This window comes from Mustela putorius, unplaced genomic scaffold, assembly GCF_011764305.1.
Source record: "Mustela putorius furo isolate JIRA1106 unplaced genomic scaffold, ASM1176430v1.1 tig00000695_pilon_pilon_pilon, whole genome shotgun sequence".
Lineage (NCBI taxonomy): Eukaryota > Metazoa > Chordata > Mammalia > Carnivora > Mustelidae > Mustela > Mustela putorius.
In genome coordinates, this window is record NW_025421447.1 from 6273574 (window position 1) to 6299903 (window position 26330).

The window sequence follows — 26330 nt, forward strand, 5'->3', positions numbered from 1 at the left end:
CCCGCACTCCCCTCCCCACCCAGACCCCTCCCAGGCGGCCCTGCCAGCAGCCCAGGTGGAAACAGGAGTCTCCCCTGTGCTGCCCGCACTCGGGGCATGAACGTCCCCAGTCCCCCTGCACGCATAGTGACCGCTACATGGCCCTGCCCAGCATTTCTGGACAGTCCCCAGAGGGAGGACGGTGCTGCCTTGGCCAAGGACGGCTGCGTAAGGAACCCACTGCATAAGGGACCCCCCGCATAAGGGAACTGCACAGGACATGCGGGCCATGCTTCACTGCCCGTAGGTCCCATCTAGCGGGAGAGGACAGGCCACAGCAAGGCTCAAAGCCACATCTCCTGCGAAGTGAGTGCTTCCGGGAGCCCTATGCGCTCTATGAGGGATCAGCAGTGAGGAAGGGTCATGGTCGCGGTCCCAATCCCTGAGGAAGCGCTGGAACAGACAAAACCATAAACATTCTGTGCAAGGAGGGAAGTATCCAAATGCCGAATACAGGAGGAGGTGACCTGTGAGGGCCAGCACCGTCAGGAGAGGCTTCTGGGAGGAAGGAGAAACTCCGGTGGCCTGAAGGAGGTGGTCTTCTTGAACTGCGGCCCTGCAGGTCCTCCGTCTGTGCCACACAGCTCGTCGTTCAGAGACAAGTCCTCCAGACCGCTGCTTCCGGGAGCAGCTCAGCAGCACAAGCACCCCCCAGTCCTCGCCTCCAACAGTTCCCACTGGAGGAGGGCGCAAGGACCCCCAGTCTCTCCCAGAAGACCAGCCCCAGGCAGGCCTGCTCCCAGGAGGCCTTCTCGTCCCACAGGCCAGGGGACAGAGTGGCTTCCCTGCAGCCCAGACTCCAGGTGTGGGGGGCTCTGGGTGCCAGGGACTCTGGGTGCTGGGGTGCAGGGGGCTCCAGGTGCAGGGGGCTCCGGGATGCCGGGGCTTCAGGATGGGCCCTGAAGACTGTCCTGCTGTGGGGACACTCACTTCCTAGCTGAGTCCAAGGTCTAACCACCTCTGCTGTCCAAGGCCTTCTGATCTCCTTCCTCACCAGCTACCCCGTGTTTCCTGGGCAGAGTCCCCTCCTTGCCATCCTCCATTCATCCCTCTCTGGCCACTACGGCTCCTTCCACAGGCTGTGCCACCATCCAGTCTCCCTACTGCCCCCCTCCCGACACACAGATTCATTCTCCTGGCCTCTGTCTCCTTCAAGAAGGCCAAGACTGTGGCTTCCCCAGCCCTACTTCATTCCAAACGTGCGAAACCAGGAACAGTACCCCTGCACTCACCCTCTACTTGCACACAGTGAGAATGGAGACTCCCGTCCACTTCTACACAGCATCTCCCAAAGCTGTGGGAGGAATCCCACCGCCCACAGATGTGAGAGCAGGAGCCAGGCCCAGGGCTGGGCCGGCCTGTGCTTATTCCTGGGAGATGTGCCGACCTCACAGCCCAGCCGGCGCTCAGGCTCACGGCCACCGGTGACACCCCCACCCCCGCGCAGGTGCCCGTGTGAGCAGATGGGAATGTGAATGAGCCGGATGGTAGTAATCATTTCACTGTGTACACGCACGAACAAACACAACCTGCCCTGTGCCTTGGGCGCACACGCCTTTATCACAAACCCGAGATAACCCGCCTAGTGATAACCCTTGTCCCTCACGCCCCTGCTCCAGAATCGAGCACACTCCCCCACCCTCTGCAGCCCGGTTCACGCTGACCCCCAATAAGCACACAGGAGGGCCGCCTGGGTCATGCGCCCTTCCCACGTACACTCCTTTACCCCTCACAAACTCCTTAACTCCTCCCACAGGAAGGTTCCGAAGAAATCCTTTTGGACATTAAGCCTGGAGTTCCCAACCCAGCCTCAGGCCGGGGCACTCGGTTGTTGAGTAAATGCTCTGCCCCAAGCATGGCCTCATTCCAGGGTCTCCCGATTCTGGCCATCACTGAACTGATGGCCATCACTGAACTCCCACTGGTCCTCCTCTATCTGGTCTCTCTGTGCCAACGCCAGCTCGGTCTCTGGACATGCAATCTGCTTCTCTTGTTGACCAACCAAATACTTTCGTCTTGTGAAAAGCCGAGTGGTTCTTGCTACAGGCGCTCGTGGGTACTGGTCTTCCGCCGCAGTCTTTTCCACGGGCAGCAATCGGACATGTAACCATACACATGCATGTCCGAGTATTTTGTTAATGTCTCCCCCCATGCCTAGCCTGCAAGAAAACCCAGTCTATCTTGCTCATCAGTGTGCCCTCTGTGCCTAGTTCCAGATCTTTCTGCAACTCAACAGGAAGCCTAGCCACAGTTAACAAGCACGTCCTCAGGCTGTCAGCGGCTGGACTGAAAACCCCTGTGGCCCCCTGGGTCACTGCGATCCCACCCCTTTCTTCTCTCCTCCGTGGACCATTCCCTACCCTTAGAAAGAACGAAAAGTCTCAGTTGGCCTCTCGAGGAGCCTCCTGTGGAGGGGAGAATCCCGGGCTGGCGAGGAGGACAATGGCAGGGAGAACAGGAGAGGAAGAGAATGGGTGAGGGGGTGGCCAGGGCCCACTTCTGCGACCGAGTAAGGCTGTTCTGGAGGCATTCAGGAAACGCTGTGAAAGGAGACTTATGAACCTGACTACTTTTTGTTCTACTTCCGCCACCTAGGAAAGACGGAGGGAGTTGGGCGTGTGAAGTGGGCGCTCAGGGGGAGAAAGGCCCGGGCACCAGATTTCAAGATGACTGAAGACAGGACAACAGAAATCGGTATAATTCATAGGAATCGGACTGAATAAAAACTTCCCAACCTCAAGGATGCCAGGGTGTTGAGGAGCTCAGCAACAGTTAAGAAAGAGGGAGCCTGGCGGGGCACCCAGGTGGCCCCGTCGACTAAGATCCGACTTTCAGTTCTGGCTGAGGTCATGGCGGCATGAGCGGTGGGATGGAGCCCCAGGGCGGACTCCCTGCTCCTCCCCCTCTGCTCCCCAATCTCTCTAAAATATCTAAATAAATCTTAAAAACAAAAAACAAACAAACAGAAGGCAGGCAGGAAGGCAGGGGGCAGCCTGGGCTTGCACACGCACGTCCAGGCAGCTGTGCCGGGGCTCGACACCACAGCTCGGCGCAGCACCCAGCCCGACAAGACACCCTCCCCACAGCACCCAGAACCTGCCCGCGCTGGGTGCTGATGGGACCTCCGCATTCCTTACTTACAGACCCAGGCCTGGGCACATGCTTGTGAAGAGTGGCTGCGTACTTCCTGCCATCTTGTCCCCAAAATGACAGGGGAGGACACTCCACATCCAAGCAGGCAGCTGCCCCATGTGAGGCACTGAGTCCCCAATCGAAGGAGCGGGGGCCGGCTCTGCCGTCAGTGTTCCACACGGCCAAGTGTTCGCAGGGTCCCACGGCCGGCTCTGACATCAGCGTTCCACACGGAACGCTGTGGAATGTTCCATGTGGACGTTCGGCCAGCTCCCCTGCAGACCCATCTTCCTGCTGTCTTCACTGTCGAAAGCTTGCTTTTCCACACACCGTCCCCATCCGCCCACCTCTGGGGACCAGGGCAATCTGCTCCTTCGGACAGTGGAGAGCTGGGGGATCCCCTGTGCAGGGCGGATGGGTGAACAGCTGGCTTTGCCAGGTTCCCTGTCCCCTTCTTTCCATCATTCTGCCCAAGCAGCCCTGCACCTCACTGCCCCCAACTCTGCCCCCCATAGTTCTCGGGGGGTCACTCCTGGACACCCCTCCTTCTGCTGAAGGTCAGGCTTCCCACGGCCTACCCGAAGCAGGTGCCATCCGCAGCTGCACGGTGAGCGGCCTGGAGCTGCCGGCCCTCCCAGCGGTGCTGGCCCCACAGTCTCCTGCGGGCTCCAGGGACGGCAAGAGCCTTCTCCAAAGAATAGACACAAGAACACAAAATCATTAGGAAAGGGCCATCCTGTCTGCACGACGACCCAGCAAAAGTCCCTCCTGACTGGACGCCGCGACGGGATCTCAACACCGTGACCCTGAGCGCAGCTCCACGGTTTCAAGGACACTGCAGCCTGAAACTTCGAGCTGCCCAGACGGCGGAGAGAAGCTGTTTGATTTATGAAGTGGGTCAACCGGGAAGAGCGACGCACAGGGAAAGAGGTCAGCCTGGGGTCTGCTCCCTCCTCGTCCCGTCGGGTTTACGGATGCGCCTCCTTTGCAGGAAGCCAAGAGCCACAGTCGGAAGACTGTTCTGGAACATCACCGAGCTTCGACACAGGGAGGTCTGAAAGAAGAGGCCCACGTTTTCTCTTGGATGGTCCTCAGTTTACTTCAAGGACGTTATAGGCAGATGGAGGCTTCCAGAACTCCGTTTACCACCAGACAAGATCTGATTCCACACACAAGTCAGAAGAGATATTTTCAATCGTGGGTTCATACAAGAGGAGCAGGAGGACGTGGAACCACACATTGACTGGACGCTTTCTGAGCAGGCACCATGCAGAGAGCGTTCCCGTGTCATCACACGCATCTGTTCAACGAACACTGAGCCCGTGTCACGTCCGAAACACTGATGGACAGTGGCAGGCAAAAACGAGCCAAACGGTCCAAATCCTGGCTCCCGCTGACCTCACATTCCCATCGAGGTGGATAGAAACAAGGGTATCTATCCACCGGTGGTGAACACGACGAAGCAGAAGAAAGCAGCCGGAGGGATGCTAGAGAAAACTTCCGGAGAAACGTGGCAGGGGGACTGGGGCTGCATCAGAGGCTGCTGCGCTGGACGGCGTCTCTGACTGCGGTCTGGTGACAGGAGCAGCACACGGTCGCGTGTGCCCCATGCAGGACAGGGAGGTGCAGGGCTCTCTAAGACCCACACCGTGACTCTCGCCCCATGGAGCTAGGGGGAAGGGCTCTCCCCAGACTCTGACAAGGTTCAATCGAGAGCGAGAAAGCTGGGACATGAACTCAGGAGTACGCAGCCCCGCGCTCCTGGGCTGGGAGAGAAATGGAGCCTCGGAGTTCAAGTGCGCCCGGGGCTCACAAAGTGGCAGGCCCATAGGCCTTTCCATGCAGGGCGAGAGCTGAGTGCCATTCAGTCTGGCCCCCTATGGGAATATTACTCTCATCACCAGCTGAAAACCGAGCCTTCCTCTGAAACGAGGAGAAAGACGATGTGGGCTCTGCAAGGCCAGCTAGTAAGTGAACACGTCCCACTCTTGTCCCTCCCAGCCCCCCAGGCCCCCAACACAAGATGCCATAGGAGAGGGAAACAGGCTTTGCTACTCTTTCTCCTGGCTGTCGGTTCCCAGTGGAGAACAGACAGGCGCAGAACAGGAAGATGAGTGAGCCGCCACTCCCCAGGGCCACAGGGCTCTGGAGGTGGAGCAGAGGGGACAGGCACTGAGAAAAAGTCAGCAGCAAGGAGAAAGGAGACCCTACCTAGCCCCATTTCAAAGAAAGCATAGCCCTCCATCCTAACCTGCAGTCGCTGGGTGGTGGCGGGGTGAGAGGACAGGGAGGGGGGACGTGGAGTGTTTCCTTGAGAAGCAGGGGGCAGGAAAGACAGATGCCCTGGGAGCAGGTCTGAGGCGCTTCTGATGGGAGGGAGAGGAGAAGGAGGCTTCTGCTTCTAGCACAGGAGTCCAGAAAGGAAATACCACAGCCAAGGTCAGAGGGTGTTTGCAGAATTGCTGGAAATCCCAGGCTGGGGAGTCCAGGCGAGAGAGTGGAGGATTCAAGGAAAGGAGAAGCTGGAGCAGAGCTCCACATGATTTCAACCGAAGGTCACGGTTTGCACCCTCCCGTTTTATTGTGCATCAACCCCCACAGCCACAGGGACCCGTGACCAGGGTTAATCAACTACCAAGGTGTTAAGGGAAGATAAGGATTCTAATAGGAGCAGAGCACATTAAGGGGAGCCAGAAATTCCATCATATTATACCCCACCAGACCCTCTGCCCACCAACACACACACACACACACACACAATGAAATTTAACGCTGCATCTCCCTCCCAGCAACTTATCAACTTATCACCTTGTCTCCAGCAAGCCAGGTCTCCTGGCCCAACACAGCACCAAACAAATTATGCTCTGAATGTCAAGAAAAACTGTGTCACCTAGAGAAACCCAATTAACGACATGACTCTGTTCTCCTCAATTCCCCTCTCCCCCTCCAGGCGTATCCGGGGCACCGGTGTGGCTGACCGCCTTTTCCCACTACTGGCCACGTTCCCTGGTTGACTCCAAAGCCAAACGGATGAAACAGGGGCCTCCGGAGAAGCCGACCAAGCGAGGAGCATCGGGGGAATCCTGCTGCCCCCCACACCCTGGCTTGTGGCGGAAGCCCCAGGGACACAGCAAGAACACAGCACCTGGGCGGACAGTCCCTGGAGGGTTCACCTTGAAGTCCTACGCTGCTCCTCAAGCGGCACTCTGCTGAGAGCTCCTAAATGGGGGCGGCACGTGCCCCGGGAGGGACAATAAATAGGTGTTTCCAAGAAATCCCTGCCGTGGTTGTTTCCTCCGACCCCCTTTCCTGATGGGCCCCTCCCCCGAGAGACCTCCATCACCTCCCCCCACCCCACCCCCGCTGTTCTCCCAGGCTCCCCAGACCGCCGGCAGCGTGTGTCCCGGCGAGTCCATACACACAAACGTCCTCCCGGCGGTCGTGCCCGGGCCGTCGTGCCCGGGCCTCGCACGCCGACCAGCCCCCCGCCCCCGCCCCCGCCCCGCAGCGCTGCCGAGGGGGCCGTGCGAGCGGTGGGGACCCTGAGACCGGAAATGCCTGGTTCTGGACGGCTGCGCCGAAACGCAAGAGGAGGCGCGCGGAAAGCTGAGCCCCGGGACCAGGGCGACCGCAGCAGGCGCGGGGTGCAAGGGGAGGGTCGAAATGCCGTCCAGGGGAGAGGAGCATCCAGGGGTGGGCGAGCAGGGGGAGCTGTCAGGGCAGGGGCAAAGTTAAAACCCGAGGGGCCGAGAGCCGGGGGGAGGAGGAGGAGGAGGAGGAGGAGGAGGAGGAGGGAGACACAAGTAAGGGCAAGGCTGGCAAGAGGCCCGGAGGAGGGCCGGGGCCGGGGAGGGGCGCCGGCGGCGAGACTCTGCAGGTGGCGGGGCTGGGGCAGCAGGGTGGGGGAAGGGGGTCCGGGGCCCGCGTGCAGGCAGAGGTGGCCGGGGAGTGTGGGGGCGGGGCAGCACAGGGCGGGGACCGACCCGGCTCCCGGAATCTGCAGCGCGTGCACGGAGAAGGGGGGCCGAGGGAGGGGGCCCCCGCAGCGGCGGGCGCCAGGGCGAGGGGCTGGGGGCGCCGGGGCCGGCGGAGGGGCGCCCGGGGGGCACGTGAGGCGGGCGGCCGCGGCGCTCCGCGGCGGCGGGGGCGGGGGGCCTAGGAACCCGGGCGAGGCTGGGGGCGGCGCGCTCACCCGCAGGGCGGACAGGTCGATGTCGTCCAGGCTGCGGGCGGGGGCTGGGTCGCCCATGGCCTCCGCGGGCAGCCGGGCCCCGGGGCCGCTCAAGCTCCGGCTCGGTTATTCCGCTGCCGCTGTCGCCGCTTCTCCCCCATCGGGGGATCCCGGGGGCGGACTCCGCCGCGCCTCCCCCGGAGGACGCGGAGGGGGAGGGCCGGCGAGAGGACCGACCCACCGACTGACAGGAGCAAGCGCCCGGAGCCCGCAACCCGAGCCTCCCGCCGCTCCTGCGCAAGCGCGGAGTGGCCGCGCGCCGGGAGGGTGGACGAGGGAACGTGACGCGGGCGCGCCGGGTTCCCCTCCCCCTCGGCGCCGACACCTGCGCGCAGGCGCAGGAGAGAGCGCGAGCGCGGAAGGCGCGCGCGAGGGCCGAGCGACCGCGCGAGCCTGGCAGGCAGAAGTGGGCGGTGGCCGGGCGGCCGCGGAGCGCGCCCACCGGCCGGCGCGCGTGCGCACACGCGTTTCCTTCCCTTCCCCTGTTTTGCCCTTTCTCTCCCCCATTTCCTTCTTCGCTCTCCTTTGACGCTTTTCCTTCCCTTTCCTTCCTCTTTCGCGTGCCCCGCTGCCAATCAAGCCACCCACCTCTATTTGCGGGGGCAGGGGGGCGGGGCTCAACCCCCCTATTACTAGGGGGGTTGTTATGGTAACTCCCCACGCGAGGGCTGGGTGGCCTCTAGATAGGATGGGCTGTCCACCCACCTAATTGCCATGGCAACGGTGGAGCCGCCGAGGGAGGGGCCTCGGGCTGAGAATTTGGCTAGAGAAACCACGTGGGAGTTGGGCGGGGGCGCCGGGAGCCTCGGGGGTGCCCTTTACCCCCTTACCTGGCTGGAGTCGGGAGTGTTGCAGGCGGCACCCGAGATCTCAAGACGGGAATCCTCCCGCACACCTTTGTCTCTGCACAATGGCTCTGTTTCAGCAGTTACTCGTTGACCGATCACCGGAGCCGCGCGTGGGGGAAGGGGTGGTCGCGAGAGGCGGAGGAACCATGTCCAGCCCCTCCAGATCTTGCATGGGTCACCTTAGTCTAGTGTGCGCGCAGCACCCCCAGCCGTTAGCCTCACTGGAGCCTGGGTGACGCAATGAGAGGAACCAGGAGTCATGTTCCGCCACTGTCACGCTGTGCACAGTGATTTTTCGAAAACTCAAATCTGTTGTTCAGTGTCCTGTTTGAGACCCTTCACTGCGCCCCTACATTTGAATCAAGTATGGCATCGAAGACCCTTTGATTCTGACTGCTTTTCCTGCATTGTTTTCAACACTCTGCCATCCCATCTCACATGTACCCATAGTGAAATCTACTCACAGCAGCTGGAACCCAGCTCCGGCTCCGGCTCCTTCAGCCTGCACACCGGCTCTTTCTCCCTGGATATTCTGGCCACGCCCACTCTACCTGCGCCTTGCTTTGCCCTACACATCTAAATCACCGCCTCCGTGAAGCCTTCCTTGATGTGCCAAGGCTCAAACTCTTCTGTTTTAACTGCCTGCTTTAAACCCATGGTGACATTGTAGTCTTTGAATTGTAAATGTCTGTCGCATCTCCTTAAAGGCAGGAATCATGACAGCCTTGTTCAGCACAGGTCTTGGCGCCCATTAGAGGTTCAGTAACATGGTAAGTGAATGAAGGCGTCTGTCCTTTGGGCAGACACTGGGTATATGGTAATGCAAGATCAAGTCCATGGGATAGCAGGAAAAAATAGAATCTGAAGTTAGTCCTTTGGGCAAGTCAATCTCTGAGGTTCAATTCTAGCATCTATGAAATAGAGAAGAGATTAGGATAAAATTAGATATGTATAGCACTTGGCATACATAGGTCCTCAATACATTTGCTTATGCCTGCTTAATAGGCAGTGTTTAATAGAGACGCTGAGGGGCTCTTCGGTGGCTCAGTCGGTTAAGCATCTGCCTTTGGTTCAGGTCATGATCCCGGGGTCCTGGGATCAAGTTCTGCTTTGGGCTACCTGCTCAGCAGGGAGTCTGCATCTCCCTTCCGTCTGCCTGCTGCTCCCTCTGCTTGTGCGCGCTCTCTCTCTCAAATAAATAAAATCTTAAAAAAAAAAATAAAGAGATACTGAATCAATGAGTGAGTTGATGAAGAGAGCAGGGATAGTTTAGACCGCCAGACTTCAGGGGATTGCAGATAGACCGACAAGACAGTTCGAAGCAGAAGCCCTCCTAGCCCCAACCCAGCTCGGGACACCTGCTGTCTCCACCATCCCCCTCCACCACCGTTAATGAGGTAACGGTCCCCTTGGGAAAGAGGTACTTACTGCTGGCAATGAGGCTAATTAGCAGGATGCCAATTAGTACCAGGGGACCGCTGTATGTGGGAGGGGGGATTTCTTTTTTTTTTAAAGATTTTATTTATTTATTTGTCAGAAAGAGAGAGCACAACACGGGGAGCAGCAGGCAGAAGGAGAGGGAGAAGCAGGCTCCCCAATGAGCAAAGTGCCTGATGCCCATTGATCCCAGGACTCTGGGATCATGACCTGAGCTGAAGGCAGATGCTTAACTGAATGAGCCACCCAGGAGTCCCATGGTGGGGGGGGGGTATTTCTTGTGTGCAAGTGGCTTCTTCAGAGGAAAGCGTGGCTGGGCTCAAAGCATGGGAGCAAGGCAGCGGCATTCCCCCTCTCCCCATTGTCATCCACTGCCCACCCCTCTTCGAGGAAGCCTTCCCAAACTCTTACCTCTGCTCCCCTCCATCTCTCCCTGCTCCTGTGGTCAATTCTCAGACTGGGGAGCGAGGCTGAGGGACTGATGGGCAAAAGCCAGGACCTGTGCTAAACTTTTTCCTAATCATGAAATAGTCCAGATACATAAAAAGATATGAACATATGTATAAAAGGCAAGTTCATCTACCCACCACTCAGCTTAAGAAAGAAATGCCAGCAATTCAGGTGAAGAATTCTCTGTTACGTCATTCTGTCAGCCCCTTCCCTCCACTTGCCCTCGGAGGTCACCCTCCTCAGCCCGGTGTGGGTTCCACTCTCTTAACAAACCATACCGTTTACCGGCAGACCTCATTTTTTGGTTGCATATTTTCCAAATGGAAGGTTTGGGCAACCCAGTGTTGGGCAAGTCTGTTGGAACCATTTTTCCAACAGTATCTGCTCACTTCCCTTCTGTGTCACATTTTCCTTAATTCTCCCAATATTTCGAGCTTTTTCATCATTGTTATATTTGCTATGGTGATCTGCGGTCAGTGATTATGACTCACCAAAAGCTCAAGCGATGTTTGGCATTTTTTAGCTCTATTTTTTATTTATTTTTATCTTTTTTAAGTTTATTGATTGAACTCCTCTCTATATCCAATGTGGGGCTCGAACTCACAACCCCGAGATCAAGAGTCACATGTTCCTCTGATTGAGCCAGCCAGGTGCCCCAGTAATTATTTAAATAATTAAATGTTATTATAGTATTCATATAATTAATAATTGTCATTATTTATATATCATATTAATATTTATATAATTAATAAGCCATAATTAAAGTATTTTAAAATTAAGGTATATACACTGGGATTTTTTAGACCTAATGCTATTGCATTTAACAGAATACAGTGTAGTGTAACATAACTGTTCTTATAATGCTAGTATTTACATGTATTGGCATGTATGTTTTATTTTATTGGTTTTTAAAATTTTTTAAAAGATTTATTTATTTATTTGAGAGACAGAGAGAGACAGCAGAGAGGAAAGGTCAGAGGGAGAAGTAGACTTCCTTCTGAGCAGGGAGCCTGATGGGGAACTCCATCCCCGGACTCTGGGATCATGACCCGAGCCGAAGGCAGGTGCCCAACCAAGCCACCCAGGTGCCCCTGTTTTTATTTTTTAAATATTTTATTTATTTGGGGGCACCTGGATGACTCAGTGGGTTAAGCATCTGCCTTTGGCACAGGTCATAATCCCAGGGTCCTGGGATCCAGCCCTGCATCACACTCCCTGCTTGGTGGGGAGTTTGTTTCTCCCTTTCCCTCTGCTGCTCCCCCTGCATGTGCTCTCTCTCTCTCTCTGTCAAATAAATAAAATCTTAAAAATTTTTGAGGGGCACCTGGTGGCTCAGTTGTTAAGTGTCTGCCTTCGGCTCAGGTCATGGTCCCAGATTCTGGGATCGAGTCCCACATCGGGCTCTCTGCTCAGTGGGGAGTCTGCTTCTCTCTCTCCTACTCCTCCTACTTATGTTCCCTCTCTGTCAAATAAATTAAAAATCTTTAAAAAGTTTTTCCTATAATTTATTTCAGAGAGAGATAGAGAGTACAAATGTGGTGAGGGGAGAGAGAGACAGAGAGAACCCCCAACTGACCCCATGGAACATGTTCCATCTCCAGATCCAGAGATCACGACCTGAGCCAAAATCAAGCCACTCACTTAACCTACTGAGCCTCCCAGGCCCCCTGTATGTCCAATACCGAGCAATGCGTCACAACCAACAGATCAGTTTCTTCTTAGGGGGAGCAGCAGGTTGAGGGAGAAGCAGGCTCCCCGCGGAGCAATGAGCCCAACGTGGGACTCAATCCCAGAACCCTGGGATCATGACCCAGGGAAGGCAGATGCTTAACCAACTGAGCCCCCCAGGTGCCCCCAGGTAACAGCTTCTTAGTGCAGGAAAGTAAACCTGATGAAGGGTGTGACCCTAACAAGCCCTGGGAGGCCAACGACGTCATGCGGGTCACTTTGCTGCCCTGCTGGCTTCCTGGCTCTGGCTCTGCCACCAGACCGGTAGTGTCCCTGGGCCGCGTCTGCCTCCCTCCGGTCCGGAGAGGCACCGGCCTGGAGAGCCGGATGCCGGCATGGAAAGCGTGTGCCTGCTCTGTTCGATATGCAAGCAGGCCCCCAGCAGTAAGCGGCTACGGAGCACCCGCTTGTCTTTGGCAGAGAGTAGATGCTCAGTAAATACTTGAATCAATGACTTCATCTTTACAGCAAGCTCCTCTCATTTCCCAGCGGGGACCCCTGAGGCCCAGAGAAGTGCTAGGACCTGACAGGGTCACCTTGGCCACGACAAGCTGGGGATTCGGCCCTGTTCTTCCTGCCCTCAAGGCTATGCCCTTAACCACTCCCAAAGGGGCCTCCCTGAGCTTCTTCCTCTGTTGTCACTCCAGGACCACGAGACACCCCTTCAGCCCTCCAGCACAGGGAAGCACCATCTCCTGGCTCTCCGGAGGTCCTGGCTTGGCCCCGCCCTTCTTGCTGGCCAGGTGCTGTGTGAGCACCTCCTCTTCCCAGCAGCCGGGTTAGCTGCTAAAAGGACCAACAGGTACAGTAGAGATGAATGTGCAGAAAGGAGCCAGGCGCTGGGTGTGAGCAGGTGCCGGGGGGCCAAAGCTCAGGTGGGCGGGAAGGGGGAGGCAAGCGCCAGGCTCTCGGTTTGGCCAAGGGAGAGGCAGGGACCTCTTCTATGCCTTTATTTATGAAATGCTTCTTGAATGGATACAAAGCTAGTGTCTATCTGTAGGCAGGGGGAGAGAGTTAGTGTGCGCCTCCCACCCCACCCTCCCTGCCGTGGGGGCTGAAGCCGGGAGAGGCTTCATCCTTCCCTCCACCTTGGCTGTGATGAGCCCGGAGAGGCCGTGGGGTGGGAGGGGTTCAAGGGCAGTTGGAGGTAAGGGGGAGCTGGGAAGGCCCAGGACAGAGCCGGCCTCTCCTGCAGGGACAGACTTCCCCAGGCTTGCAGGTGGGCGGGCAGACGGGTGGGAGGTTTGCTTCTCCCCCAGTGCAGTGGTTTCAAGTGGGTAGTGGGGAGGAGGAACTTCTCCGGGACTGTCTCCTGCCTCCCCAATCCAGGGTCTGGAGCATCCTCTTCGGGGTCCTTCTCAAGGGAGGTGACTTCTCTAGTCCCCTCAGGCATGCCTGCCTGCCTGCCCTGGGTCCCAGGGGGCACTGCCCTCCGTACTTAGGGTTGGGGGCAGGGAGCCGGCCTCAGTGGTGCCCGAGGCGGCTGGTATGCCATCCCGGGCTGGAGCCACCACTATGTCCACACTTCGAGGGGCATCACGCCTTCCTTGCTCCCCAGGGGCGGCAGCAAATTTTCTTCCTCCAGGAACTTGAGGGGAAAGTGGACCAGGTGACCCTGGACCTGGGTGAGCTCAGACCTGGCCAGAGGGGGGCTGACCGTGGCCAGGGGCTCTGCAGCCACGTATTCCCGGAGTGCCCGCAGGGAGCGGGTGGCGTTGGATGGCAGGCAACGGAAGATCTGTGGGCGGGGGGCAGGGGGCATAGAAGCCAGTAAGGCTTGGAGAGACTCTGCCAAGAGTCCAAAAGCCCAACTGGGCTGGACACCCCCAGTTCTCACACCACAGCCCCCCACATTGACCCCGAGCTGCTGAACCCCATGATCTGCCCCCCACACTTTCACCTCTCTTCTGAGAATGGCTCAGTGGTGGGGCTCTCTCCATCCTACCCTGAAAGAGACAATCCATGCATTTCCACACAGAGACCCCCCTCCTCACCCCCTGCCCCGGCACCCACCTGCTCATAGATATTGGCATTGTTCTCTGCTGTGTCTTGCCACAGCTGGAAAAAGTCATCACAGACAGGATCTCGGAGGTCCAGATCCGGCCGGGCATCTGCCCCAAGAATCACACTACAGGACAAAAGGGTGCCCACAAGGTCAGATTAAGATCCTTGGAGAACCCGGGACACCTGGGTGGCTCAGTCAGTGAAGTGTCTGCCTTCGGCTCAGGGCCCTGGGATCGAGTCTACATTGGGCTCCCTGCTCAGTGGGGAGTCTGCTTCTCCCTCTGCCTCTGCTGCTGCCCCTGCTTTTGTGCTCTCTCTGACAAATAAGTAAATTTAAAAATCTTAAAAAAAAAAAAAAAGGATCCTTGGAGAACTTGACTGCTGGAAAAGTCATTTTGTGCCTACCCAAGTAATTCAAAATAAACACACTGTTAAATAGTAAAATAAGGGCAAACGGGCCCAACAGAGTTTTAATCTGTCTCCTCTTTGACCACTAACTTGATGCTTTACAAAAAAAAAAAACAAAACTATTTTTAGAGTATTTGCTTCTTATCTTTTTGATAGCCCTACTTAGCCCTGAGTCAGATCGGGAACTCCAGTGCTACTTACGGGTAGTAAGCCATCCACACACCTCCCCAGAAGGCAGGCCAGCCCCCTCCCGACCTCTTCCTCCCCCGCAGCACCCTGTCCCACTCTACCTGAAGCAATGCTTCCGCAAACTCAAGGCAAACCTGCCCGCCTGATAATCCCTGCCATCCATGAGGGAGGGCTCCATCTCTGTGTCCTGGATCAGCACGGCTAGCTCACTGTCCCGCTTGCCCAGCAAGCTACGGTCATTGATGTTTGCAGAGCCTGGGACAGGTGCAGGACACGCTGTGTCTGCCTGAGCCCCAGGGAGGACCCTCTACCAGAGGACCAGCCAGTGTCCTTCACCCCATCCCCCACTGCTGGGCCTGGCTCCACACCCCACCCCTCCTCTTGCTGCCAGGGGTCCTGATCCGGGACTGACCAATGATGACCGTCCGGTCATCCGCGATGAGCATCTTGCTGTGGATATAGATGAGCTCTGAGACCGGGTGTCCACCCAGCTCTCCGTGGGTGCGCAGCCCACAGATGGACATATAGTCCCGCCACGCTGTCCCCACTGAAAGAAAGATGGGGGAGGGGATGAGGTAACAGGTGTCCTCTCGTGCTGATGGAGCCCTGTCCCAGGTACCCCCCACTTCAAAAGGCCTAGAGCTAAGTCTGCATGCGTCTCCCTGCAGCCCAAGACTACCTGCAGTTTCAGAGTAGTAGCAGCCCCAGAACCATGCGAGGAGAGGCTCCCCTGCCTGGTGGTCCGGGGCCTGAACCCCCCACCCCCAGCACTCACTGGCTGCTTTGAGGCGATGTAGGATGGAGTACTCCCCACGGCACAGGGTCCTGCGGAAAAGAGTGGGTGAGGGAGGGGGAGGCTAGGGGATGTCAGGAGAATGGTGGACCTCAAAAGTCCAGCAGAAAGGGAGCGGGACAGACTCAGGGCAGGGGCACGGATGGGTGGCCATGGGGGGGGGGGTCACCTGTAGGTGAAGTGCAGAATGGCCTGGATAGAATTCCCACCACCTGTAGTGATGTCACCCTCGAAACCGGGCAGCAGGGGCAAAAGAACGTAGACTCGGAAGCACTGCCCTTGTCTGGGGAAGGGGGCGGAGTCAGAGGCGGGGCCAGACACACACCACGCCCCTCCTGGTTTAAACCACGCCCAGACGCCCATCCTGCCGCCAGTCCGCCTTACTTGTGGGCCTTCAGGATTCTGTCCACAATCTCATCGCCCACCTTGTTGAGAACGGTCCGCCCATCCGAGCAGCTAATGAAGAACTGATTCTGAGGCAGGGACCCAAGACAGGCATCAGCCGCCAGGGCCCTGCCCGGTTCCCTCCGCTCAGCGCCAGCTTCATCTCGAGGTTCCGGCCCACCCCGGGGTTTCACACCTCTCCAGGCCCAGCCACACCAGCCCTCCAGGACTGATCCCACAGCTATCCTCAGTCCCTCTCCTCAGACGCCCCCTCCCTTCCCTGTCCCCCAACCCCCGTCAGACCTCGATGTATAGAAAGTGCTGGCTCTCCCTGATGGTGTGCAGGTAGGCGTTGAGGATAGAGTTCTCCAAAGTCCCTGCTGACCAGCGGTCCACAGACCGCAAGACCTGGGGGGACAAGGAATAGGATGTGGCTCCTGACCGCAGGAGAGCAGTCTGGGCAGCTCTCAGGTTTGGGGCAGTGGGCTGAAGGGAGGGAGGAGTAAGGACAGGTTGAAAGGGGAGTCTCACCTGCACGGTGGTGCACTGCCCCCCGGGGAGCGTGAAGGGGAGCTGGTCTGCTGTGCTGGTGGATTTGGGCAGCAGGTAGGGATACATGGGTGTCTTATACTTGGCCTTGGTCATCTGAGGTGGAGGGATGGCTGTCAGCGGGAGGTAGCTCCTTCCCACCACCAGCACCCCCAGGACAGAGTGAGCACCTTGGTGAAGTTCCAGCGTTGGATGAAGTGCCGGGCCAGGTCCCGGGCAGGGAGACCATGCACGGCCACCCCGACGTCCCGCCATGGCATCCGGGGCATGGTCTCCCTGTCAATGAAATCTGGGGGTCCCGGGAGAATCAGGGGCAAGGCCAGGGATGGTCTCTTGGGGACGGTTCCGACATCCCCAAGCGCTTCCGGCTCCGACAAGGAGCCGATCAGAGGGAAGGCCACGTTACCCTTGACCCAGCTCCTCCCATTCATAACCCCCACCTGGACATCTGCCCCTACTCCCTTGTCCTGGGGGCTATGGAGGAGGGGACCCTCACCCTCAAAAGGCCGGTCCAGCTGTACCCAGTCCTTCGTGATAAGATTGCTATAGTCTTTGCCCAGCCAGAAGAATTGATTTTGTGAGAGGTCTGGGCTGCCTGGAGAGTCGGAGCCCGGCGGGGGAGGCTGTAGGGGAACACACCCAAGCCGGGGAGGGGGCAAGGAGAGGTCACAGGGAGCCATACAGAGCCAGGGCCCAGGAGGAGAGAGGGGCACTGATGCGAAACAGAGAGACATAGAGAGTAAGAGTGACACAGATGGTTTCCCCCAGCCCTCAGTGGCATTGGATGTCCTAGAGGAGCGGGGAGGGGTCTGGGGGCAGGGAGGGATTGGGTCTACTTCCCAGCAGCTTCCTGGGGCCCCAGTAAGAGGAACCCCGTGGTGGGCAGTGCCTGGAACGGGTGGAGGGGAAAGGGTGTGCATTGATGCGGTGTTTAGGGGAGCTTGGGAAGGCCTTGGCGATTACCTGTGGGGCCGCTGGCCCGGATGGGTCCCCGAGGTCAGTCAGGCGATAGTGCAGGTCATCCCAGCGGCCATAGGCGAGGTCCAGCCCCCCCAAGAAGGCCACTACTTGGTCCACAACCAAGAGCTTCTCATGATGGGCCCACAGGGTCACCTGGTCTGGGTGGCGCATGACCTGCCGCAGGTGGGGGAGAGGGGTCAGGAGGGTGGGCTCTGGTGAGGGGAGAACCGAAGCGCCAGGAGGGAGGATAGGAAGATGGAAGAATGAGACATTCATTTGAGGACAGGGAGAGTTGGGGGCTGGGAAGCCTGGAGGGTAGGGCTGCAGTTGGGGGAGGTGTCTCTGACACCTGAGTCACCTTTATGTTGTGATGCAGCAGCATTAGGGCTCTCTTGCTATAGCCACTGTTAATGCCCAAGGCCAACTCCACTTCCTTAAACAGCAGGACAGACACACGGACACCCTCCTCCTGGTGGTGGGGGTGGGGTGGGGGGGTGGGGGTGGCAGTGTGGCCATCAGATCCTAATGCCCTTTGCACGATGGCCCCTTTGCACCCTCCCAAACCCTGCCCCATGCTCGGGGTTGCTGTGTGAACCCCCACTCAGCCTGGACAGCCTCCACACTTACACCCAGCCATGGTGCTTGTGGCAAACTTGGCAATGGGCCAGCTGTTCACCTGTCCACCGGCTTGTCCATGTGCGCAGCTCCTTGCCTGCCTGTCACGGTCTACTCGCCCACGTTCCCCACCATGTACTTCCCCCCGTTCTGTGCCGCCCATCCTGCACCCACCCACTGCATCCCTGTTGGCACCCCTCTGACTGCCTGTCCTTCTCTCTGTCCCCCTTCCCGCCATCCCTCCGTCCACTGGCCCCCACTCGCCATCATGGTCTGCACGTCCAGTGACACCTACAGATGCCCGGACGTGGCAGCCACTGCAGCGATGTTAGTCCAGTGAGAAAGGCAACACACATCCGCCCCCAGCCCCCGATGAAACAAAGCCTAAAGGGCACTGGGAGAGACATCTACACTGGCTCCAGGAGAAGCATTCCCTACCTTCTCCCACACTGCAGTCTATTCTAAACCAACCCCCCCCCATGGGCCGCCCCCTCATGCCTCCCCTCCAGCCTGACCCCTCTCCTCACCGCCTTCCTCTTGAGCATAATGTCCAGTCTCCAGTCATCTGAATGGGCAGGACGCTTCAGGTAAATTTCCGGACTCAGCCTGGGATTGGGGCCGGAGGTCAGAAGCAAGCTAAGCCTTACCCAACCAGCAGCCACTCCCCCACCCCTCCCTCTGTGGCCCGTAAGCTGATCCCCGGCAGGCCCGACCCTGCCCCTTCCTGTTTGAGCTCTTCCCTTACTCACCACCAATCTGTGATGAAAATCTCTTCTTGAGCTCTCAGGATGGCATCCGCCACAGCGGCAAAGTAACCCGCCCCATTCACAAACCTGGGGGGAGGCCAAGCCAAGGAAGTCAGGGGAGTCAGAAGCCAGAAAGCTCTGGAGAGAAGACCGGAGGACAGCCATGGCTCAGAGGTGATAGCAGGGTCAGTCAAAGATCAAGAGTGATCAGAGCAGTCAGATGGATTATCAGATGTATCCAAGTGGGACAGACTTGCCAGTACAAGCTAAATAAAATTAGAAACCACAAAAGACACAATAAAGGAAAGAAGATAACGACTAGAAGCATTAGTATGCCATATGTAAAGAGTTGTAACAAATCAGTAAGAAAAAGACATACAAGCAAACTGAAAAGTGGGCAAAGAATAAGAACTGACAGTTCATGGAGGAAATTAAAATGCTCAACCATACAAGAAGAGGTTCAATGTCACTAGCGAGGAAGAAAATTAATAATAAGATAAAATAACAGGTTTTGGGAAGCCTGGGTGGCTCAGTGGGTTAAGCCTCTGCCTTATGCTCAGGTCATGATCTCAGGGTCCTGGAATGGAGCCCCACATCAGGCTCTCTGCTTGGCAGGGAGCCTGCTTTCCCCGCCCACCCCCACTGCCTACCTCTCTGCCTACTTATGATCTCTGTCAAATAAATAAATAAAATCTTAAAAAAAAAAAAAAGAATAGGTCTTTAATCCACGAGATTAGCAAAAATAAAGACCACTGATAACTTGCAATATTAACACGTGGGGAAGTGAGCATTCTCACGGCTACGGGAATACACATGGGTTACAGCCTTCCTAGAGGACAGTTTGGCGGTATCTCCGGGAATATCGAGCACACATGTTCTCGAATACCAATAAATGCACAGAGTCCTTCTATTTCTAGGAATGCAACCTATTAAATGCTTAGACAAAAGCTGGGTTCACTGCGGCATCGTTTAAAATGAGGAATAACCAGGGCACCTGGGTGGCTCAGTCAGGGAAGTGTCTGCCTCCAGCTTGAGTCACCATCAGGGCTCCTGGGACGTCCCTGCTCAGCGGGGCATCTGCTTCTCCCTGGCCCTCTGCCACTCCCCAACTCTTGCTTGCACACGCACACCGGCTCTTTCCCTCTCTCAAATAAAAAAGATCTTAGGGGTGCCTGGGTGGCTCAGTGGGTTAAAGCCTCTGCCTTTGGCTCGGGTCATGATCTCAGGGTTCTGGGATGGAGCCCCCCATGGGGCTTTCTGCTCAACAGGGAGCCTGCTTCCTCTCTTTCTCTGCCTGCTCTCTACCTACTTGTGATCTCTGTCATATAAATAAATAAAATCTTAAAAAAAAAAAAAGAAAAAAAGAAAGATCTTAAAAATAAAATAAACAATCTAAATGTTTAATCCCTGAGGCACCTGGGTGGCTCAGTGGGTTAAAGCCTCTGCCTTCGGCTCAGGTTGTGATTCCAGAGTCCTGGGATCGAGCCCCACATCAGGCTCTCTGCTCATTGGGAAGCCTGCTTCCTCCTTTCTCTCTGCCTGCTTCTCTGCCTACTTGTAATCTCTGTCTGTCAAATAAATAAATAAAATCTTAAAAAAAAAAAACAAATGCTTAATCCCTAACACACAAATTAAGTGAAGGAAAAATAAATGACAAAACCAAGTGCAGGATCTCATTTACATGTAAAACAAACAGCAGGGGTGTCTGGGGAGCTCAGTGGGTTAAGCCTCTGCCTTGGGGGGGGGGGAGTTGTGGTCCCAGGGTCCTGGGATCAAGCCCTGCATCGGGCTCTCTGCTCAGCGGGAAGCCTGCCCACCACCACCACCACCACCACCCCCCCCCCCCCCACCTCTCTGCCTACTTGTGATCTCTGTCAAATAAATAACTAAAATCTTAAAACAAAACAAAACAAAACAAACGCTAACATACATATAAGTCTACCAAAGTATGCTGGAAAAGAGCTAAGAAGATAAACACGATACTATTGTGAGGGCTACTTCTGGGGAGAGAAATGGGCTGCTGGGAGGCGGGTAGAGAGAAGTGGGGCTGAGCACAGAGGGTTGTGCAATGAATGGAAACTTACATGCTTAACGTGCTTCCACGTCACTTGAATTCTTATTTATTTCACTTATGTATTTTTTTAGGATTTTCTCTTTTGAAGCAATCTCTATGCCCAACGTGGGGCTCGAACTGACGGCCATGAGATCAAACATCGCATGCTCCCTGCACTGAGCCAGCCAGGCGCCCCTTGACATTCTAATAACTAACAGTTTCGTAGGATGGTGAAGAGCGGGGTCTCAGCCCCGAGGCTGCCGGGATTTGAATCCTGGCTCCACTGTTTACAGGCTGTGTAACCTTGGGCAAGGACCCTCACAGGGTTCGCCTGACGCCTTCATAACACACATAAAGCACGTAGGACAGTTCCCAGCACACAGTAAGTACTACGTGAGTATAAGCCATTAGTTCTGGCGTTAAAAAATAAATGTTTGCAGCCCGTCCAAGAAAACAAGGCTTCCCCAACTCCCTCCCTGCCTGTGATGTAGTTTAGCTGCCTCTGCTCTTTCCAGCTCCTGCCTCGGGCCATCCTTGTCCTCAAGGCTGCTGCCTCCTGCAAGCCTGTCCTGATATCCCCATGCAGGGCCAGAGGCTCCCCTTCTGTGCTCGGTACCCCCACAACTACCTCTGGAATGGCAATCTGTCATTGCTTCATGATTGAATCAGCTACTGGGCTGGCTTCTTTCTCCTGCCACTGGGCCGGGCACAGAGTAGGTGCTTAGAAAAGGTTTGTTGAATGCATGAATGAATCAGAGAGTTTTGAAGAGATCCTAAGGCACAGAGAGGGACAGCATGGCAAAAGGGCGGGGGGGGGGGGGGGCTGGTCACAGGAGGTCAGAGATTGGGTCAGAGGAGATTAGCGAGTAAGGAGAGTCAGAGAGGTCAGAGGGAGATTAGATATCAGTGTGGTTAGAGGGCAGCTGGTCAAGGAGACCAGAGAAGCCGCAGGGGGTGGAAAGCAGAAGAGGTTCAAGGACTCAGAAAACAGCAAGTGGGCCCAGAAGCCCACAGACAAGCTCTGAAGGGACGTCAGTGTCTCACCACCGGGCCAGGGTCCCAGGCCGGGGCGGGGCGTAGCTGTCATGTCGGTGCAGCTGTATGAAGTCCCTGCCCGGGCCCTGTGCCAGCTCCGTGATCTCCTGGCCCCACCACCGTGCCTGCCGGTAGCTGCCACACTTGAGAATCAGGGACCTGAGCAGGAAGAACAAGGGGGGCCTCAGCCACCTCCCCTCTCCGGCTGTCTCCTCCTTCCCACTTCCTGCCTTAGTCCCTCGTGCCCGACTCCACCCGGACGAGGCATGTCTCTGCCTTCTGCACGGCTGGGTCGCAGGCATGGAGCTGGGGGGCAGACCAGGCTCTCCGATTTGTCGGACGAGAGAGTGAACGGAGGAATGGATGGAGAGCCATTTCCCTCTGTCCGAGCCTCCTACTCACCGCCGCCCTCCCTGAGCCCAGCCGCTACGAGTTCCCAGACATGTGGCCAGACCAGTTCCCTGGTTCCAAATCAAGGCCAGCTCCAGGGGCTGGAAATCCTTCCCTTCCTTCCACTCGCTCTCCCTCCCAGGTGTCCGTCCTCGTCCTCCCCCACCGCCCCTTGTGGCCCTACCTGTGGGAGGTGTCGATCCTGACCCCATAGCGGGCCTCTGTGCTCCTTTTCCCCACGCGCACCTCGAAGCCAGGGTCGAAGAGCTGAACAAAGGAGATGGCGCCCGTCTCGAGGCACATGTACAGCAGGAAGGAGTCCTTCACCACCAGCCACCTGGAGCGGAAGGGCTCCGTCCGTTCCTCCCTGCCTGTGGGATCTCCTTCCTCATCCCTCCCTCCCGAACACGGCCTGGCGGGGCCGCTCCGGGACCCACCTCTTGGACCAGCGGTAACACACTTGGTCTCGGCCACAGCACGTGAGGCCAGGGACTCGGTGGCCTCCAGAGCGCTTCCGGATCACTCCCTCCCTGTGGGGAAAATCAGGAGAAGATGGTCCAAAAGGAATCCAGAGCCCCCCTCCCGCCCTCTCCCTGCAATGCTCTCCCCACCCTCCTGTGGGTTTGCTGGCTGTGGGGTGATGGGCATCGGACACTCACAGTCCTTTCGAGCCAAGGTCTGGGATAAAGGACAGCCGGCTGACTTCCAGGAATTCTGTCTGCAGAGGAAGACAATGGCTCAGAGGAGAGACTTCGCCTTTCAGCAGACCCAGGGCCTCTGCCACATGAGGGTCTGATGATACTGTTCCACCTGGAACGGCACAAGGGCCCAGTCCCCGGGGCCTTACCATGGCATGGTAGTTGCGGTAGAAAGACATGGTCAGGAGGCGGTTAAGGTAATTCTCCAGGTACTTCTGAAGCAGGGATGAGAGACAGAGACAGATGGGACCAGAGCCATTTTTGCACACCAGAAGCCTTCCCCGCCAGCCTGGTGTCTGGTCGCACCTGTTTGCTGGATGCATGTCTGCTGGAGCCCTCGGGACCCACGCGTGGTAAAGAGGGTATCTCTCTGTCGGCTGCTTCCCGGGCTGGAAGGTGGGCCACACCAAAGCTGTGGATGAGATCGGGGAGGAGGATCAAGAAGAACCAGGAAGCGGAGAGCCTGGATTCCTGCAGCCCTAGGTATGGGATACTGGGGGAGGACTGGAGGCTGGCAGAAGGCCCCCGATCCTAAGAACAGAGACAAGAAAAGGAGCGAGGCTGCCAAGGGCATTTTGGGCATCCAGCCCGGCTGAGCTACTGGCATAGAACCACGGACAGGGTGAGCTGGGCTGGGAAGGTTTCCTGGTAACCGGGGTCAGGGGAGGGGGCCCCGGGGGCCAGAGCTGGGATGGGAAAGTAGCGGGGACAGAAGTATGGGTGGCTTGGAGGGGCGTGGAGACAGGCAGAAAACGGTACTGGGGGTTGGGTCAGGGGCTGCCCGTGCTGCCCCAGGGTGGGGGCTCCTGTCCTTGACAGGAAGCGGGAGGGTCCCCTTACCGCGCCAGAGGAAGCAGACTCATCAAGACTTTGTGTCTCAGGAGGTCCCGGTGCAGCTCCTGAAAATGCCGGAACTTCTTCTTGGTCGTCCAGGTAAAGGCGCCATGCGTCAAACGGACAGAGTACAGGGTGCAGGTTCCCACCTGGGAGTACGAGGGAGGGACTGAACGTTTGTCCCCTCGTTGGGCAGCAGCCCTCCCTTTGCCCAGCTCCCTGGCGCCCGCCCAGCCACCTTGGAGCCACTGGTGTATCTTTCAGTGCCCACCACTTGGGCCGTGACGGGGACTCCAGGGGCGAACACCAAGGGGCGCATTTTCAGAGGCTGCAGGTCGTAGATGGCCAGAAACGGGTGCATCCGGTCAGCTAGGAGGAGAGAAGGTGTTAGTGCGGGACCCCGGGAGTTCTCCGCCCCTCTCCTTCCCGACGGCCCTGCTCGCTGCGAACCTGGGTCCTCTCCCTCCTTCAGAGTGTCTAACTCATCGGGCTCCATATGCAACTGGCTGGAGTCCAGGTCGTCCCCAGAGGAGAACAGGCTCGCGGGGGTCGCCGCCATCCTAGGAGCATGGGGAGGCCTCAGGGAGGTGATCTGCCCTGCAGCCCCGCCCTCCCCCTCCCACTGGAGCCCCTCTTCTCCTTCAGTTCGCAACGAGACGCGGACCCGCCTCTGACCTCCATCCGGTACCCGGGTCCCGCATCCAAAATCCCTCGGCCCCGCCTCCCGGCCCGACCCGGCGCGCCCAGGAACTCCCGCCACGCCGCGGGGGCTCCCGAAGCGGGCCGGAGCAGACGCCGGGCCAAGGGGGGGTGGTCCCTGGGGGACTCAGGCCAGGCCCGGCCGCACGCGAGAGGGGGTCCCGCGGGAATGAGGAAGTGCGCGCGCCCCGCCCGGGAGGAAAAACCCAAATCTCGGCAGAGACCGCAGCCCCGCGGGCACCGAGTGCCGACCCCGCCGCCTCCTCCCCCGCCCCGGGTCGGGGCCTTCCGCCGCGCCCCTCCCCGGCCCCTCACCCGCAGCCCGAGCCGGCGCCCGCGCGGGTCCGCCAGCCGAGGGAGCGGCGCAGCAGCGGGGCCCACACCCGGGCGGCCGGGGAGGGGCGGGGCGGGCGATCGGGGCCGGCCCCCCCGGGGGCGGGCCGCCCGGCCTTACCTCCGTGCCCGCCCCGTCGGCCCTGGCCCGCCCCCGCTGCCTGCACGCCCCGCGCGGTCAGTCCGAGCGCACGCGCCGTCCCCCGGCGGGGCCCGCGGCCGGCCCCTTCCTCCCCGCGCGGCCCGCGAGGGCTGCGGGGGGGGCGCGGCCCCGGCTCGGGAGCGTGCACCGTGCACTGCGCACTGGCCCCGGGCGGGACTCTGCGCAGAGCCGCTCCCTGGGGACCGCCGGGTGGGGGGGCGAGCCTGGACGCGCTGAGGTTCCACGAGGCAGGATGTACCGTGGTTCCCGAAGTGCGGGTTTCCTTATCTGTCCTCTTGACGGACCTCTGGGCTGTTCCAGTCTCTTGCGACAGAGCGTCCGGAAACACTCCTGCCGCGGCCTCGCGGGCAGGTGCGGTTCCCACTCTCGGGGGACAGCTGGAGTGCAGTGGGTGGGTCGGCGTGTAAGTCGGAGGGTTGGGTGTGTAAGTCGGAGGGTCGGGAGTGTAAGTCGGAGGGGTCGGTGTGTAAGTCGGAGGTCGAGTGTGTAAGTCGGAGGGTCGGTGTGTAAGTCGGGGATCAAGTGCATAAGTCGGAGGGTCGGTGTGTAAGTTGGAGGTCGGGTGTGTAAGTCGGAGGGTGGGTGTGTAAGTCGGAGGGTCGGCGTGTAAGTTGGAGGTCGGGTGTGTAAGTCGGAGGGTCGGATGTGTAAGTTGGAGGGTGGGTGTGTAACTCGGCGGGTCGGGTTTGTAAGGGTATTTTAACGTTACAAGAAACTGCCGAACTGGTTTCCAAAATGGTCGCTCTGCTCTTGCGCAGCCCAATCGAGGCATGTTGGTCCAGCTCTCCCAGCGCACCGGCAGCGTTAGATGCTGTCAGTCTTTTCAGTGTTGGCCATCCAGTGCGCATGCACTAGCTGTCACCGGAGTTTTCTCTGCGTGTGTCTGATGCTTCACGAAGGTGACCATGTTTCATGCACTCGTTGGCCACTTGAATATCTTCTTTTGCAAATTGTCTGTTCCACTCTATTGCTAATTAAAAAACAAAACCACGTTGTCTTATCATTGAATCACGCATTCTTTATATATTTGGTATTTTTACTTTTTTAGGTGCGCTCCAGCCCAGCCTGGGGCTTGAACTCAGGATCCTGAGATCAAGGGTGGCAGGCCCTACCAACAGAGCCAGCCGGGTGCCCCTGTATTTAGGATGGAAATCCTGTATCAGACACATGTAAAACATATACTTTTTCACTGAATGGGGCATATGTGTTTCAAATAACGGTGCTTCTGGGGCGCCGGAGTTGCTGAGTGGGTTAAGCATCTGCTTGGGCTCAGGTCATGATCCTGGGATCCTGGGACTGAATTCTACATTGGGCTGTTCCTCTGCGGGGAGCCTGCTTCTTTCCTCTCCCTCTGCTCCTCCTGCTTTCTCTCTGTCAAATAAATAAAGTCTTTAAAAATGATAATAATAAAAAATAAAAAGTAAAATAATGGTGCTCTTTAAAGAGAATAAATATTTTTATTTCGATTGATTTGTGGTAATGTACTGTTATTCTGCAACCGAAGCAAATACAGTGTAAAATGGTGCGGCCCCCTTGGAAGACAGTTCCTCAAAATGTTAAGCGTTGAGTGATACATCATCAAAAGAGTGTGGCACTGGCACAAAAACAGACC

General features: G+C 57.6%; 3 protein-coding genes across 15 annotated transcripts in view; 1 reads left to right on the forward strand and 2 right to left on the reverse strand.

Annotated features, from left to right (window-relative positions):
- MINK1 (misshapen like kinase 1) overlaps nt 1-8335 on the reverse strand; it is a 42660-nt gene extending 34325 nt beyond the window's left edge. For 5 of the 10 annotated variants that reach the window (XM_045083216.1, XM_045083212.1, XM_045083214.1 and 2 more), the window contains exon 1: nt 7364-7633. In XM_045083216.1, coding sequence (XP_044939151.1) covers nt 7364-7420 — 57 coding nt within the window. In that variant the 5' untranslated portion in view covers nt 7421-7633. Of the gene's footprint in view, nt 1-7363; nt 7635-8232 lie in introns of those variants that run through there. The other 5 variants (XM_045083215.1, XM_045083217.1, XM_045083213.1 and 2 more) reach the window with 3 other exon arrangements.
- Nucleotides 8336-8999: 664 nt separating this feature from the next.
- On the reverse strand, nt 9000-24658 carry PLD2 (phospholipase D2). Of its 4 annotated transcripts, none has more exons than XM_045083222.1 (25): nt 24199-24484; nt 23974-24083; nt 23762-23892; nt 23530-23672; nt 22996-23101; nt 22839-22904; nt 22651-22709; nt 22429-22521; nt 22176-22328; nt 21611-21760; nt 18517-18600; nt 18295-18373; nt 17511-17621; nt 17156-17326; nt 16689-16815; nt 16363-16481; nt 16175-16288; nt 15947-16051; nt 15644-15732; nt 15429-15542; nt 15242-15291; nt 14879-15013; nt 14568-14721; nt 13879-13993; nt 9000-9161 (listed from the first exon to the last, which is right to left on the reverse strand). In XM_045083222.1, the coding sequence occupies exons 1-25, from the start codon at nt 24222-24224 to the stop codon at nt 9135-9137; spliced, it is 2631 nt and encodes an 876-aa protein (XP_044939157.1). In that variant the 5' UTR covers nt 24225-24484; the 3' UTR covers nt 9000-9134. The 4 variants fall into 4 exon arrangements, with proteins under 4 accessions (XP_044939157.1, XP_044939155.1, XP_044939154.1 ...); XM_045083220.1 differs by lacking the exons at nt 9000-9161; nt 24199-24484 and adding exons at nt 12778-13811; nt 24538-24658; XM_045083219.1 differs by lacking the exon at nt 9000-9161 and adding an exon at nt 12778-13811 and having other exon boundaries at nt 24199-24487.
- Nucleotides 24392-25749, forward strand: LOC123392947 (translation initiation factor IF-2-like). The gene is made up of 3 exons (XM_045083415.1): nt 24392-24455; nt 24544-25069; nt 25477-25749. The coding sequence occupies exons 1-3, from the start codon at nt 24392-24394 to the stop codon at nt 25571-25573; spliced, it is 687 nt and encodes a 228-aa protein (XP_044939350.1). The 3' UTR covers nt 25574-25749.
- Nucleotides 25750-26330: the final 581 nt, after the last annotated feature.